The sequence below is a fragment of the Necator americanus genome (genome assembly GCF_031761385.1).
Source record: "Necator americanus strain Aroian chromosome Unknown Necator_2022.05.29.01.07, whole genome shotgun sequence".
In the NCBI taxonomy this organism is placed as follows: Eukaryota; Metazoa; Nematoda; class Chromadorea; order Rhabditida; family Ancylostomatidae; genus Necator; species Necator americanus.
In genome coordinates, this window is record NW_026986548.1 from 387884 (window position 1) to 401818 (window position 13935).

Consider the following 13935-nt stretch of genomic DNA (forward strand, 5'->3'; position numbering starts at 1 on the left):
GCAATCTGCTGAACAGAAATTATGATGATCAACATATACAGTCAACCAGAGCCATAGGTGCGACAGAGAGAAGCCGGGCCCTCCTCAGGTGAAGGGGGTTTAGCTTATGGGGTGCAGCTCAAGTGAAGGGGGTCCTTTCGCCAACCGCTCTAAAGTGAAGGGGTGATTTCTCCAACCGTTTAAAAGTGAAGGAGGTCCCTTCTGCAACCGTTCAAAAGTGAAGGGTGTTAGAGCACGAGCTCCGACTATCGCACCTATGACCACAGCATAGGCATTTTAGTGCTTTCGGAAACAAATATAGTGAGATGTTTAAGACAGGGTCTAGAACTAAAACTTTCGTTTCAAAAAAGACGTGGAAATCCTACGACTAAATATGGAAAAAACAAGAGTGGAATTGAAGAAGTAATGTGAAGAAGATTTTGTACAAAACAGCAGAGTAAAGGGATCCTTTCCCTTTTGTCGAGAAATATAACGCAGTTCATCACAATTCTGGAAGCTGGAGACAACTCTACATAAATTAATTTGTGGAGCAACGGTAAAACAATATGCAATAGATTGTTTCTGCTGTGTATTCTAGACTGGGACAAAGAACTCACTTGATTTTTTCTACTGTAATTGACTAGAAGATTTTCAGTCCCTCTGAGTGGGGAGTGTTTTGTCGGCATTTTGCTCCTTCTTTTGTGTGAAGGCCTCTTCTTCAGCGGTCTCTGCGTAAGACGTCTTTTCAGCTTGCTTATTAGATATTAAACCATAGGCGATTTTGGTTTTATTTGAATGTTCGCTCCAAACGAGCGAACTTTCAAGTGAGTCTGATGGGAGCGTCGATGATACTCGGGATAGTGTTGATCTGCTCTTCGGTTCACGTCCAGATGATGATTATGAAGTTGTGTCAGTGAAATGTGGACAGTCGCAGTGATTCTGATTTTTTCTGCTCAACACCGACACTCTCCACATTTTGTTGAAAAGGCTTCCTAAGTTTGGCACAAACTCGATCTGCTCCATGGTCTTCGTGATTGTGGTCCGAAAAGTACAGGTTATTCCTCCGAGTTGGAGCGTGTATCCCATTTTACGGACACCCCTTCGAGATCATCATCTGGACCTGAATCGATGAGCAGCCCAACACTATCCCCCATCAGACTCATTTGTGGCTCTCTTTCCATTTGATTCAGATATTTTTCGTCCAACAGCTGAGAAAGGAGAGCGCTAAAAAGGATGGAAGAAGAAAAAAGAAACTGCAACAACTTTGAGGAATCCAAATATTGTCGCCTTTTGTCCTCCACCAAAAATAATCCCGAGTATATTTCCCAGAAAACCATTCGGTTTGCCAAGAATTCAGGTCTCGTTTGGAGCGGAAATTCAAGTAAAACCAAAATCACCTATACTTCAAGATCTAATGAACAAACTTAAAAAGATGTCTTGCGCAGAGACCGCCGAAGAGAAGCCCTCCATACAAAAGAAGGAGCAGAATGAACTCTCACCACTGCTCCTCAACACATTCCAACAACACCCACAAAAGATACAGTCCCGATATCTCATTTACCTAACCCACAGCAAAGGTCCAAATTTGGAACAATTCCCGCTGTTTTCTACCATGGGAAGGGGAAGTTCAATTACGGTGGTGAATCTTTGTGTTTAAGATTTGGTTACAACCACAACCGAATTTCAGAAGCACATTGATTCAAGACCAATCCCCTTGCACAACCCAACTATTCATTTTCCTGCAGTAACTTCACAAGATTTGTGATTACAACCTCTCGTCATAACGGAGTCTCTGACACCTCAAAACCAATTGCTATCTAATCCATAGAGCCTACTAATTTAAGGATGTGATGATCAGTTGTGTGCTCCACTCAATAACGTCCACAAATTTCCAAGAAAGCAATGGCAATTGAACACCATTTGAATTATCGTCGAAAAAAAAGTTGGAAAGCCATAAATAAGTCAGTTGCAACTAATGAGCTCTATGATAAAGTTTAAAAAAGATTAAGACTTCAAAAACAGTCAAACTCAATGCATTTTTCAAGAATCACCGACTGGTTCAGTTTGCCACTTATACAGGTGCTGCAGCGAAACCAAAGAAGACTGCACGTATCAGTTATGCTTACAAACTAATTTCACATGGATTTAATGATTGAGAATGAAACACTTTAACCCTAGTTCTGCATGTTTCTCAGCGCTTCCCGAAACCTGGGAGAGCGGAGGAAGCAATCACTTCAAGAAAAGTTAAAAATGACAGGACGAATCGTCAGGAGAACCGGGGGAGGGATTAAATCGATGTGTCCACACAGTGCATCAAGAGTTTTTTTTTGTATTCCGCAAAATATTTGGCCAAAAACTGATGGAAACAGAATAGTTCGGTGCTGATATCAGAAGGAAGTGCATTATAAGTGAACAGACATTCTCTATAAACACATAGCGAAACGACATAGGCACTCGCCAGACAGATAACGCTAAAAAATGTTGCAAGAGCAAATACTGAACAACGGATACAGATATAAGGTATAAACGACGCAGAAAAGACAAAGCACAGCTTTCACGAGTATAGTGAAAGAAACAAATTGGAATGAGTCTCAATTAACAAAAGAATTACAAGAACTAAAGTTCTAAAAAAAATAACACTTTGAGAAGTTTTAACTACGAAACTTAAAACGTCAATGGCAGCCTTTCTAGTAAGAAATGTAAATGAAAAAGGATGTACCACATAAATAACAAACATTTTAGTGAGAAAGCATATTTATAGAAGAATACATTTCAGGCATTCGAGATACATTCTTAGCAAGAAGTTCTTGCAGTTCAGCATCAAAATAGAATGAAAGACAAAGATATTTACCACCATTTGCAAATGAAATATTGAGAAAAAAACATAGAAGGCTGCGTAGCTGCTCAAAGATGATACTATGTCGACGTGCTGTGCACACAAAATCAGCAGATCAATACGGCGACTACACGGAAGCGAAACATGTGAAAATCATGCTTCTGCGCGACCATTTTGACAATTTTTGCTGCACTGCGTACTAAATCACTTCAACAACGCACAATTTGTGAACGTTACAACAAAATTGGAGGAAGATGTGGTTGGAGGTCGTTCAGTGGTGTCCTTATTCCTAGACGCTCTAACTTACCGTTTTCTCTTGGTGACCTTAGCTTAGATGTCAAATCCTCTTTGACTAATGTTTATGCCTTAGGGTACTGAGTGATCTAGCTATTTACTTCCAGAAGTAAAGGGCCCCTCCTAACTGCGTTTTACTCCAAAATTTTTCCAAAAGGTAAAAGACTAAGAATAAGAAGGATATGCTGGGCTGAATATAACATCAAAAGAAGAGATCAAAACAAAACAACAATAGTGGCAGTGGGCGTGGGCAGATCCTAATTTTTGATGAAGGCATCGTTGGATTGGTGAGCTTGACGGGGAGATGCGGTCGTTTTCAATCGATAGCGAGGCGCCCCAACAAAAACAGTCGCACAGGTTTGTTCGACGGTGCAAATGCACCACAAATCTCAAATTTTGATTTCAGTTCTTCATAGGTAGTTACGTTGCTATTTTCTTCAGGTAAATTTGTTATTGTAGATTCGCAACGTCCCGTCTTTGCTTGTATAAGTACGACGGGGCTCGTAATCCACCACATCACCATGGTGAACTTGGCCAGATGCATGAAGTTTTGGTGCAATATAAGAGATGTATCGCATCCACCTAAGAACAACCTTGTCTCGGTGCATAGCAAAATCAAATTGGAAGAAGGTGAGCAAACATCAGTAAAAAGGAATGGGGCTATAGGGAAAGAGCAGGGGATGGTTGATGCAGTTCTCTACGCACTGATTAAACCAGGAGGTGATTTTACGTACACGTCAGCAATTATGGATGGATGTTTCAACACATTTGCCATACGAGCTGCAGAAAACCACGTTGTATGAAGGAAGCCGTGAGACATTGGAGTGGGCTGGAGAGCACCAAGGCTTGAGAGAAATTGCGCTCCATGACGCAACAAAGGCACTCCTGACATACGCCAGCGAGCTCGTTCGTAAACCAGGAGTGCCTGTAACTGAGCACGGGGAAGAACGCTCCTGTAACTTTCTTCTTCACAGGACCCGCTTAGAAAGAGCAGGGAAGTTAGGGGAAGAAAGTAAAAGCTATTCAGCAACCGCACAAAAACCTCATTTTCTTTGTGCAACCTTTGTAGTCATTCCTACTTATCTTAATGGAAATTGGTTGACTAAGAACTTTGTTCTTACAGGTGATTTTACCTTATTTTCATTAGGAAAATATCGGGAATACTTCATAAGATCGTACTAAGTATATGGTCGCCACTGAACCTTTTCAGCCAGATGAGCGCGGTTGTATAGCGCAGAGAAACGAGAGAGTCTCTGCTGAGCAAGAAAAGATGTGCTTTGCGACAGCGTCACTTCAGCTGAACATATTCGGCAGCGAATACCAGAAATTCCTAACTGGATAAAATAAGAACTCGAGAAACTTATCAGAGATTATCACCATACTTCGTTCACGGTGACAGCATCGCTATTCTTACTGGTTCTATGGAGTCTACGATGAGTTTCAGTTTCTGCGTCTTCTTTATTTTTATTTAATCTTCTTGGCATCTCACACAGCTGAGGAACAGATACTTCTGTGTACGAAACCGTCGTCATTCAGTCATGTGAGCGCCTGCCGGCGGTTCTATGGGACCAAAAAAGTGAAGATAATAGAAAAGCGTAGAAACAGATAGAACAGTGCACGAAGATCAAACAGATCAGACCACTCAGATCAGATCAAACACACATCTAAACAATTGATGTAAACTTACAAAGTAAAGCATGGATAAGTACAGGATTTAAAAACGAAGAGCAACTTCCCAAATCGATAGTTGACTTCATACATGTAGATTACTCTTGATGGTTATTAGAATTAGTATTTTTAACTTGATACGAGTTCTTAGGAAACCAGACAGCGTATCGCGAAATCCTCGATCTTCGGATCTTTGACGGTGGTAGGGGTGTGTTTCGGGAATATCAGAGGATCACGCTCAATCCTTCAATAAACTGAGAATGTACGGGTGTAGCACCCCTCTTTTCGTCTCCGTAACGATGCAACTTACTGGGAGTGATAGGGCGCGAACAATGCGCAACGCGTGCGCGATTGTGTAGGTGGGTCAGTTTGGTGTTTATTTCAGTTATATTAGTTGGATCGGTGAATTTGGACAATGACCGGTTTCCTGCGTTCCATCGCGTAATAATTTGCTTTGTTCGTGATGCGAGAACGCATAGTACTATGGTATGCTGATTTTCGCACATTTGGGAGAGGAAGGGTTGAGCGTGATTTCTCTCTTCTTTCCTCTACTCGTGAACTGAACCACTCCCCGCCCCTCCTCCTCTCGTCCTCCTCCATATACAAATGCAGAGTTCATGGTCGTAATATCGGTGCGATGCACTTTGTTTGAAACGAGTTACTGTTTGTCATCTTAGTGATGAAATTGCATTGTGAGAACATCTTCATAGCGAGAACCTACTTTGTCAGTTGCAATTTAGAGCAGTGTGATGAAATCACACTTTCACTACTTTCTTTAGGTTCTTTTTCTTCTTCCAGTGTTTCGTGATCATCTACCGCTCTCGGTGTATGATAAAAATAAGAATTAAGAATGCGGAGAAGTGAGTGAGAAAATGCAAAAAAATGGGAGAGGAACAATCTATGAACCGTGGAGATTCTGTGGGATTATGATGGAACTGCTACTGACTGACCCGCTTTCAAAGCACATAGTGAGGGAACATTTTATCGGATTTAAGGCAAATCGATCGAGTGCTTGACTTGAGCAAAAGTCGAAAGAAGTGAGAAGCAGATGGGCATCGTAGTAGTGTTGTTTCGGGTGTTCATCAGTAGGAACATAATTTTCTAATGAGCTTAACGCTTTAACCACGTCCATCCTGTCTGGAGCCACCTCGACCTCACGTTCTCTCATCTCTACCGCCGCTCAACGATGGCTTGCAAATCAAAGATGTGCGTCGCGGTTATGCGGTATAAAATAATCATCTCTATCAACTCAGCGATAGCGATCACGGATCATGATCATTCTGGTTCTAGTTGTATGCAGGCGTAGTCCTCCTCTTGTAACTCAGCTTCATAGACGTATCTTCGCCTTCTTTGGCGCTGTGTGGTTGTCTTCCTACTTGCCATGAATCTACAACTAAACCATTTGTATCCTTGGGGTCAATCCTTTAAATCCCACGGACCTCAGCACGCAATACATTACTAATGCGATTAGAATGCAAAATCGCATATTGGAAGCGTAGATACAGGGCAAGTACCTCTCTCAAAATGCGAGTTCAGGTGAAGGATGGTAAAGGACAGAGGGGAAGCGGTCTGGAGAGAATGTTTTGATTTATGATGCAACATCACACTAGCTGTTTTACACAAAGCGAAGCTTTTTTCAAGCGCTCACAAATGACTGCGGGAGTGTCATTTTAATGCGGTTATCGGCCGTTTCCCAGCCGAGGGCAGAGTGAGGGGAGGGTCCCATCGTACAGACTTTTATCCTTCTACGAAAGCACAAATACACAATACAACGGGAGATAGACTTCCGAACTAGTCGAACTTCGGCGCGGGATCTAAACATGGGCCTAAAATAGAATACAATAAGAGAATACATTGAGCTTTCGTGGGTCCTGAACGTGCCTCTTTTCCATCACCAATGGAATGCAGCATGAACATCGCGAACTTCTGAAAGGATGGTTTCTTACACCCCCGCATGTCTTGAAGGCAGCATGCCACGTGGTGAGGGAATCCGCGGCAAAAGCTAGACACGGAGTCGAAGATTGCGGGATCAGGGGTGGTTCCGCTCAACCCTCCCTAATCCTTCTAAAAAACGGTGAGAATCCCTTTAGTTCCTTCGAGGAACCTTAGAACGCTCCTCTATGAATACGTTCTTTTCAACAACCTATTCATAAGTCTCATTTGAATAGGTAGTCGAGCGGAACTCACTGTCATTCGACCGCTGCGAAGCCGTATGCGGCGCATGTTACAGTGGAGCGTTCCAACTGAAATCGTCTTGAAAAACGGAGTCTTTCACCCCTTTTTTTACTACCATCAGAGAGAGATGATTGGAACCACCCCTGATCCCACAATCTACAACCCCGTATGGAGTTTGTCCATAGGAAATCCATACCACGTCAGATTCGTGAGGTGATGACTTTAAGCACACTTCCTTGGAGCACTTCCACGCTCCAAAGGAACGATCATCGTGGTCGTGCTGAACCAATCAACCTAAACTCTGGCGCCTGGATTGTCTTCGGTTTCTTTTTTTTTGTTTTTTCTCCCTTTCTTGTCCGTTTTTTACCAAGGGTCCCATTCATGAGAGAAATAATGCAAATAGTTATTTTTTAGTCTGTCATGAAAATGCAATGACTGCAAGGATTCCAGGATTGCAGTGTTTTAAATATCATCTCTGTGCGAATAACTGCATCACAGCAGTAATCTACGACTAAGTTCGATAGACATCAAAAATGCTAGTCAACGAGAGTGCAAATTCAAGTAACAAAAAATCGTTCATTCGAAAACAGGTCCAAAAAACTTGAAAACGCAACAGAGCGACGAGAAAGTGACGTTGCAATTGAGAAATCTGGTTGGGACATTACGAATACTTGACAAAAACCGAGCATTAATCAATTTACGGTTGCTGAGTTCTGCATTTTCGCTTACAGTCTGGCCTCGTAATAACTTTTATTGATTTCTCAGAAAAAAAGCATAGAGAGAATTCGTCATTGACTGCGAAAAGGTCTGAGTCATTTGTGTTCATCGAACTACTGATAACGGCTTTATAGCGTTAAGAGGCTTAGTTTTGCCAATAAAAGAAAGTTCTGATACCAACTCTCGATAAAAACTAATCAGATAATGAACGGTCTTAGGAGTTGTGTCGGGCGACGCCTACCACGTCAGTTGTGCGTGGCAAACAAACAGTGTTAGATCTGAGTTACAATACGTCTTTTGAGAAAATTACATTCATTAAGATGGCTAAGCTCCATAACCATACTATTCTTGAGTAGTTCAAGCAGAATTCGAAGGACAAGCACCGAACGGAGTATCTGGTAAACAAATTACTATGAAAATGGTTGAGTTAATCTGCTGAATGAGGAATGAAAAATGTAAAGCGGAAGCGTCGCACTTTCTGAGTTTGTTTTTATGAACATGTTTTCAAAGAAGAGACGTCTATACTACACCATTGTGAATCTTGTTTCATTGTGATGCACATATTTCTCGAACTTTCCTGGTGATCGGATAACAAAACACGTTGCCGCACCAAAATAGTATCTTTTATTGTTCTTCAGCTGTTTCGTTTCGATTGATGGGGATCAGCTGCTTTTCTCAGAGGAGAAGCAATTTTGGTCGTAACTAGGAAAAAAAAATATACGCCACGCTGATGCTGAGTCGCTTCCTCCTTCCACTGCCATAAACGGTAGCAAGCCATAAAGGTGACGATGTTCGGATTTTTCGACGAAAAGATAGGGCTAGGGGCATAGATCACGAGCACGCGATCGCGCCCAATTGTTCTGAAAAGTGACATAGGAACGGTTTTGGCAATCCAATCCCCTACGAGGCACCTCGTAACGTGCCACATCTGCGAGAGTAGGCGTACGCGCCGCGTCTGCAATCTGTCAATCATCCGTTGAAGCTGCCTCTTCTGCTCACTGATTGACGCAGTGCACACACCTGCAGTCGCTGATGCTGTCCGTTGCTGGGTGTCTCGTAGGAAAATTCGACCGCCAAGGTCGCTTTCCATAAACTTCTTCAAAACAATTAAGACGGATTGAGCGTGCTGACGCCACTGTAGTGATCTTCAACAATCATATCACTGTAGCCAGCTGAATTTGCATGCAGGTGGCTGCATACTATGAAGCTGGTGCACTGTGTGCTCCGACCTCGAAACACGATAATTGATAATTTGTAATGTTCGTTGCCATACTGTCCCTGCCTTGCTCTTGAGAATTGTTGCTTTTACTGTAGCCGGAGCACGCCGGCAATTATTCTGTGCTCTTGACTTCATTGCTCTTCTTTTGATAAACACTACCACTGAACCACCGTTTACTGTGTTGGGTATAAAATCTCAAATTATCGTGATTCATTCCAATCACGCGCACACTGTGAGTGTATTATTGTAAACCATACTGCTTCAGTTCCCAAGCGTACTACCCAAAATTATTTGCTTGATTTTTTTTGGCGTGAACTTAACCCGGGGCGCTGTCCGCCCTTAAAGGCATCACTCCAGAAATCTGAGGTGGTACGGATTTCAGGTAGAGTATTCGTATACGGGATGGGAGACTATGGAGAGGGGTGGGGGGGGGGGTGATTCCGTTCATTTCTTCCTAATTGCCGTAAAAAACGACTCGGAAGATACGGTTTCAGGCGTTCTGGCGCACTATTTTCTACAAGAAGTTCGACTGGAGCGCGCCAGCCTTGTGCACGCGTGCATCTTGCGGGCCGTTTTTTTTACGGCAATTAGGAAGAAATAAATGGAATCACACCCCTCTCCAAAATCTACTATCCCGCGTATAAATAGTCCACCTGAAATCTGCACCACCTCAGATTCGTGGGATGATGCCCTTAATGTCGTCTTGACCCAGCTGTACCAAGCCTTTCATGCTTCCGTGGTCGATAAACTGGTTCCAGTCTCATGTGGATTGATAAAAGCACTCACTTGATACATCAGTTAGCCCTCGCAAGTCATTGTACAGCTAACTTAAGCGTTCGTGAACCTCAAACGACTCTGAATTGAGGTATAGTAAGGTCAAAACGACATGAAGCACGCGGCATCTCTCGAGGCGGTTCGTTAAAGCGTAGCGGCTAAGACTGTGGTGAAATCCTTGCTGAGACCACCCATCGCTGCAGGTTGCGACGGTCCCACCTCAGTTCCAACGCCGCCTCCACCGCTGCGTTTCGAGCGCCTACGCAAATGCACCGCAACTACACTCGTGATTTAATTCGTTTTGACCCGACTATAAACCAGGTGGTGCAACCCAAGCGGATTGATTAACGCCAGACACGTTCTCTTTATCCTTTATGGTTCGTCTGTTCTACATACGGGTACATTTGTTAGGTCTGCTAATGATTTTTTTGTTGCATTTTATCACACTATTTGGATAGAAGATACCTCCAAATTTCTACTGCTACCAAATGGTATTCAGTGAATAGTGCAGGCCATGTAGAAATCATAACTTTGCTCGTGATCGCAATCACAGTATTTGATACATGGACTGGGACTGCATAGATTGTACGAGGTAACGCAAAAAACGACGACGAGTAAACTATGTGGTATGTATTTAGTACCGCGGTACAAACAGCAAAAATATAATTTTAATGCAGCATACCTTTAAAGTATATTCACGTTGTCCGACACGTCGTACGAAATTGATGGTGTCAGGATCTCTCCACGAAAAGTTAGGGCTAGGAGTGTAGATCATGAGTATGATCGGTCACGCCCAATTCTCGCTAATTGTCCTAAAAAAATGACGTAGGAAACAGCCTTGTCGCACCGAATCCCCTACAAGGCACCTAACAACCTGCCACTAGAGAGCAAAGCTCTGCGTCCTCGAGTGAGCTGATAATGAATCGGCCGCCAGCGCTGTCTCTCACGCTCGCTAGCAGATGCGGCGCGTATGCCCGCGCCCGCAGATCTGGCACGTTGTCCATCGTGGGAAAATTCGATGGTCAAGGCCATTTCCCAATCCATTTTCAGAATAACTGGGAGGGATCGAGCATGGTGGCACTCATACTCGTGATCTACACCACCAACTCTATCGTTTTGTGGAAAGATCCTAACACTGTCAATTTTCTACTATACTGCTTTTAAAGGTTTCATTGAGTACTACGATTTTTATAGAAAAAATCTGCTCCTCTCCTACATCTACAGTTTGGACCAGTGAATGGTGTTGTGTTGGTAGATTAATATTACATATATCTCATTGAGCTGATTACTTTTCAAATAGCGCTGAAAGGGGAATTTCGACGTAAATATTATGCGAAAAATGACATCTGCAACCGGAAATAGGGGTTAAAAAACAGGTTGGGCAAAGATGAGAGTTAGTGCGAAGTAGGCTGCACAAGTTGTCGAAGAACTGCTTTCGCAGTATAACTGGTGCAGTACAATATTGTTGTTGTACGGGCCAATTTTGTCTGTATTTATACAAAGTTTGGTGTTTCTAACTTCTTTAGTTCTTTTTGGAATAGTAGATTTCATTCGCATTTTTGGATTTCTCCCTGCTAGCTTTAGAGAGAAGCAAGGCATGCACGGGGAGAGAACAAGTACAGTTAGGTGCTTCCCTCTAAGTCATGTTAAAGGATGACGGCGGATATTTTAATCACAATACCGTAATCGAACAACGACTAGAAGTGTGAAAACTCAAATTTTTGGATGCGCGTCAAAATGCCTGTATCTTTGAGCAAAGTTAAACAATCCAGCTCCTACCTTATGAAAACTTATCCAGTTTGATATATGTTATAACAAAGGATTTTCTCTACTTCAAAGGCTTATCACTTCCTTTAAATTTCTTTTCTTTCTTCAAAAAGTTAGATGAGAAGAAGCTGGGAAATTTTCTAATTTTTTCAAACTAACTTTGAATAATCCTAGGTGGTCTCTAAGAAGTGTGATTTAAATATTTTACAGCGACACCTTTCCCCACGAAAGCACCCTCATCACATTTCCTAGGTTTTCCAACAACAAGTTACAGATGTTTATTTCAACGTGCCAAAATCCGCGCCAGTCCTGCTCTCGTTCCCAATCGCTCGGGCATCGCTGAAATCAGCTCTAAGTTAGATGCTGTGAATTTACTTTTATTCATGTTTATTTGTTTCACTTGATGTTCAGTATACTAGCTTGTCTCCATTTCTCTTAATTGATCGATTTCCTAATTTTTAAAATTTCTTTTACCATATTAATTTTTAATTGCTACATGAGCGACTTGATTAGAGGGAATGAGGAGAGGAAGGAGAGAGAGCGACGATTTTGTGAAAATCGTGACTCATCTACACACTTGACTCTGCTTACAAACTTCGTCCCAAACCACTTAGTTAGGAATGTAATTTAAAATCAAAGATTTCCATGGATGCTGTCTTCAACATATCGTCACCACTCACTGGTGAGTCGTATGCATTTAAACGTGTAAAACAACACCTAATGACCTAGGTGCGTAGTCCTATTCATCTGTCACTATAGAAAACAAAAGGATGAAAAAATGAAGAGACAGACAACGGAAAGAGAGAATAGATAAAAATACTACCACGGGGAACAATCATGGTGAACGTATTCGTCTGCAAGAAATCAAAGAGTCTCGCTTCTGCGTCCTACTAAAACTAAAATTACATCTCGTCTAATCGGTGTCTTCCGAAAACTGTTGGTAACATTGAACTCAACTTTTTTTTGTCTTACTGAGGATCTTCTTTCTGGCAGCAATCCTTCTCCTTATATTGGAGAATACCATTTTCGCACTCGTCCGACAGCTGCATAGTGAGGTGTTCTAGGGTGACTTGCCTTGACAGCACTCACAAAAACCGGAAAAAACAATCTTTCAAAACGAGTGCTCCTATTTTTAATGTCTCTATTGGTTACTATTTGGTACTCCGGTACATCACGAACCTTACGAAAAAAAAAACCGACATCACTTAGTTTCCAGACAGAGAGAGGTGAGGACTCGCCGAAATATGCGACCATCGTTCCTTTAGGCGCAGATAATGCGCGCAACTGCCCAGTTTCCGGCGCTATGCGTCAAGTGGGTACTAATCCAAAGTGCTAACTTGCTGACTGGTTGATCGGAGTTAGGTCGAGTGGATAGCGGAAATGATAAGTGTCCTCTTCACTCTCCATTGACATTTCCGATATGCTACCCACACTTCCGCTGACACACCATGATATGACAGTACATCGATGTACTACTGTACAGTCGTAGTTTATGACTACGAACTGTACTTTTGTCTGTATTCCCCTACCGTAGTACTTTTGCGGCATTGAGCAGCAAGATGCGAATGCATACCCGTCTGGAAAGTCGGTTTTGAAAAAGGTTGCCAGAGATTTCATATTAGATCAAGCTAGCTCCTGGAGTTTTTTCCTCGCTAATTTCACTTAATAACACTCCTGAAAATCGGAAACGTTTGATGGCATATCGTGCTGCTTCAATCCTTGAAGTCTTTAACGTGATAATCCCAGATGGAAAATTAGAGGTGGTTTATGTTCTAGTCGCATTTCTCCAGTAAACAAGGAGAAAATAAATTGGACTTCACCTGAACTATAGGCCATTAAGGGGTTTTTTGTATAAATGTGTAACTACTCCCCTAACAAAGATGAATTTGAAATTTAGATGCTATTCACTGCTATTTCTGGAAATTTCTCCCTGACGCTACCCTGGATCTCGCTACCACCTCGCGTCAACTTACTATGCTACAGTATTTCTGTATGAACTCATGCGTATTTCTCGCTGGAACCTCTCTTTTCCATGCCATACGCTGGAAAACACTACGATGTGTTGCCGCATTCACTTAGAAGTGTTTTGGAGATGATTAGAAACACTATTTACATAATTGCACAACGGCAGACAGAATCATTTCCATTTCATTTTGTTTGATTTTGAACAACGAAACACTTCAAAACGTCAGCACTGTATTACTGTAAGACGGATCTGCAACGATACTAGTAATTTTTAAATTAGTCGCTTTCAGATAGGCCTGAACATTTCTGCAGCGTTTAGGTCATGCTCGCACTTCTTCATCAAAATGTGCTCCTCAACGCAACAACACGCTTTCTCCTTTAAAATTTAGGGTAACGTTTTGTCACTGATTGTCTTGTTATTGGTTTCGTCAAACCTCTAACCGCCCAGTACACCCACCCCAGATGAAATGTAAAAGAATGCCCGTTTTGACTGTAAAAGAATGACCGTTTTGACGATGTTTATTAGCCTATGTATGTTTTT

At 42.2% G+C, this 13935-nt stretch overlaps 1 protein-coding gene across 2 annotated transcripts; it reads left to right on the plus strand.

The window, feature by feature from the left end:
* Nucleotides 1-3413: 3413 nt before the first annotated feature.
* RB195_026491 (uncharacterized protein) lies at nucleotides 3414-3912 on the plus strand (the record flags this gene model as incomplete). 2 transcript variants are annotated; one of them, XM_064176951.1, is made up of 3 exons in its annotated part: nucleotides 3414-3466; nucleotides 3569-3633; nucleotides 3776-3912. In XM_064176951.1, the coding sequence occupies 3 exons, from the start codon at nucleotides 3414-3416 to the stop codon at nucleotides 3910-3912; spliced, it is 255 nt and encodes an 84-aa protein (XP_064070957.1). The 2 variants fall into 2 exon arrangements, with proteins under 2 accessions (XP_064070957.1, XP_064070958.1); XM_064176950.1 differs by lacking the exon at nucleotides 3414-3466 and having other exon boundaries at nucleotides 3631-3912.
* Between the last annotated feature and the right edge of the window lie 10023 nt (nucleotides 3913-13935).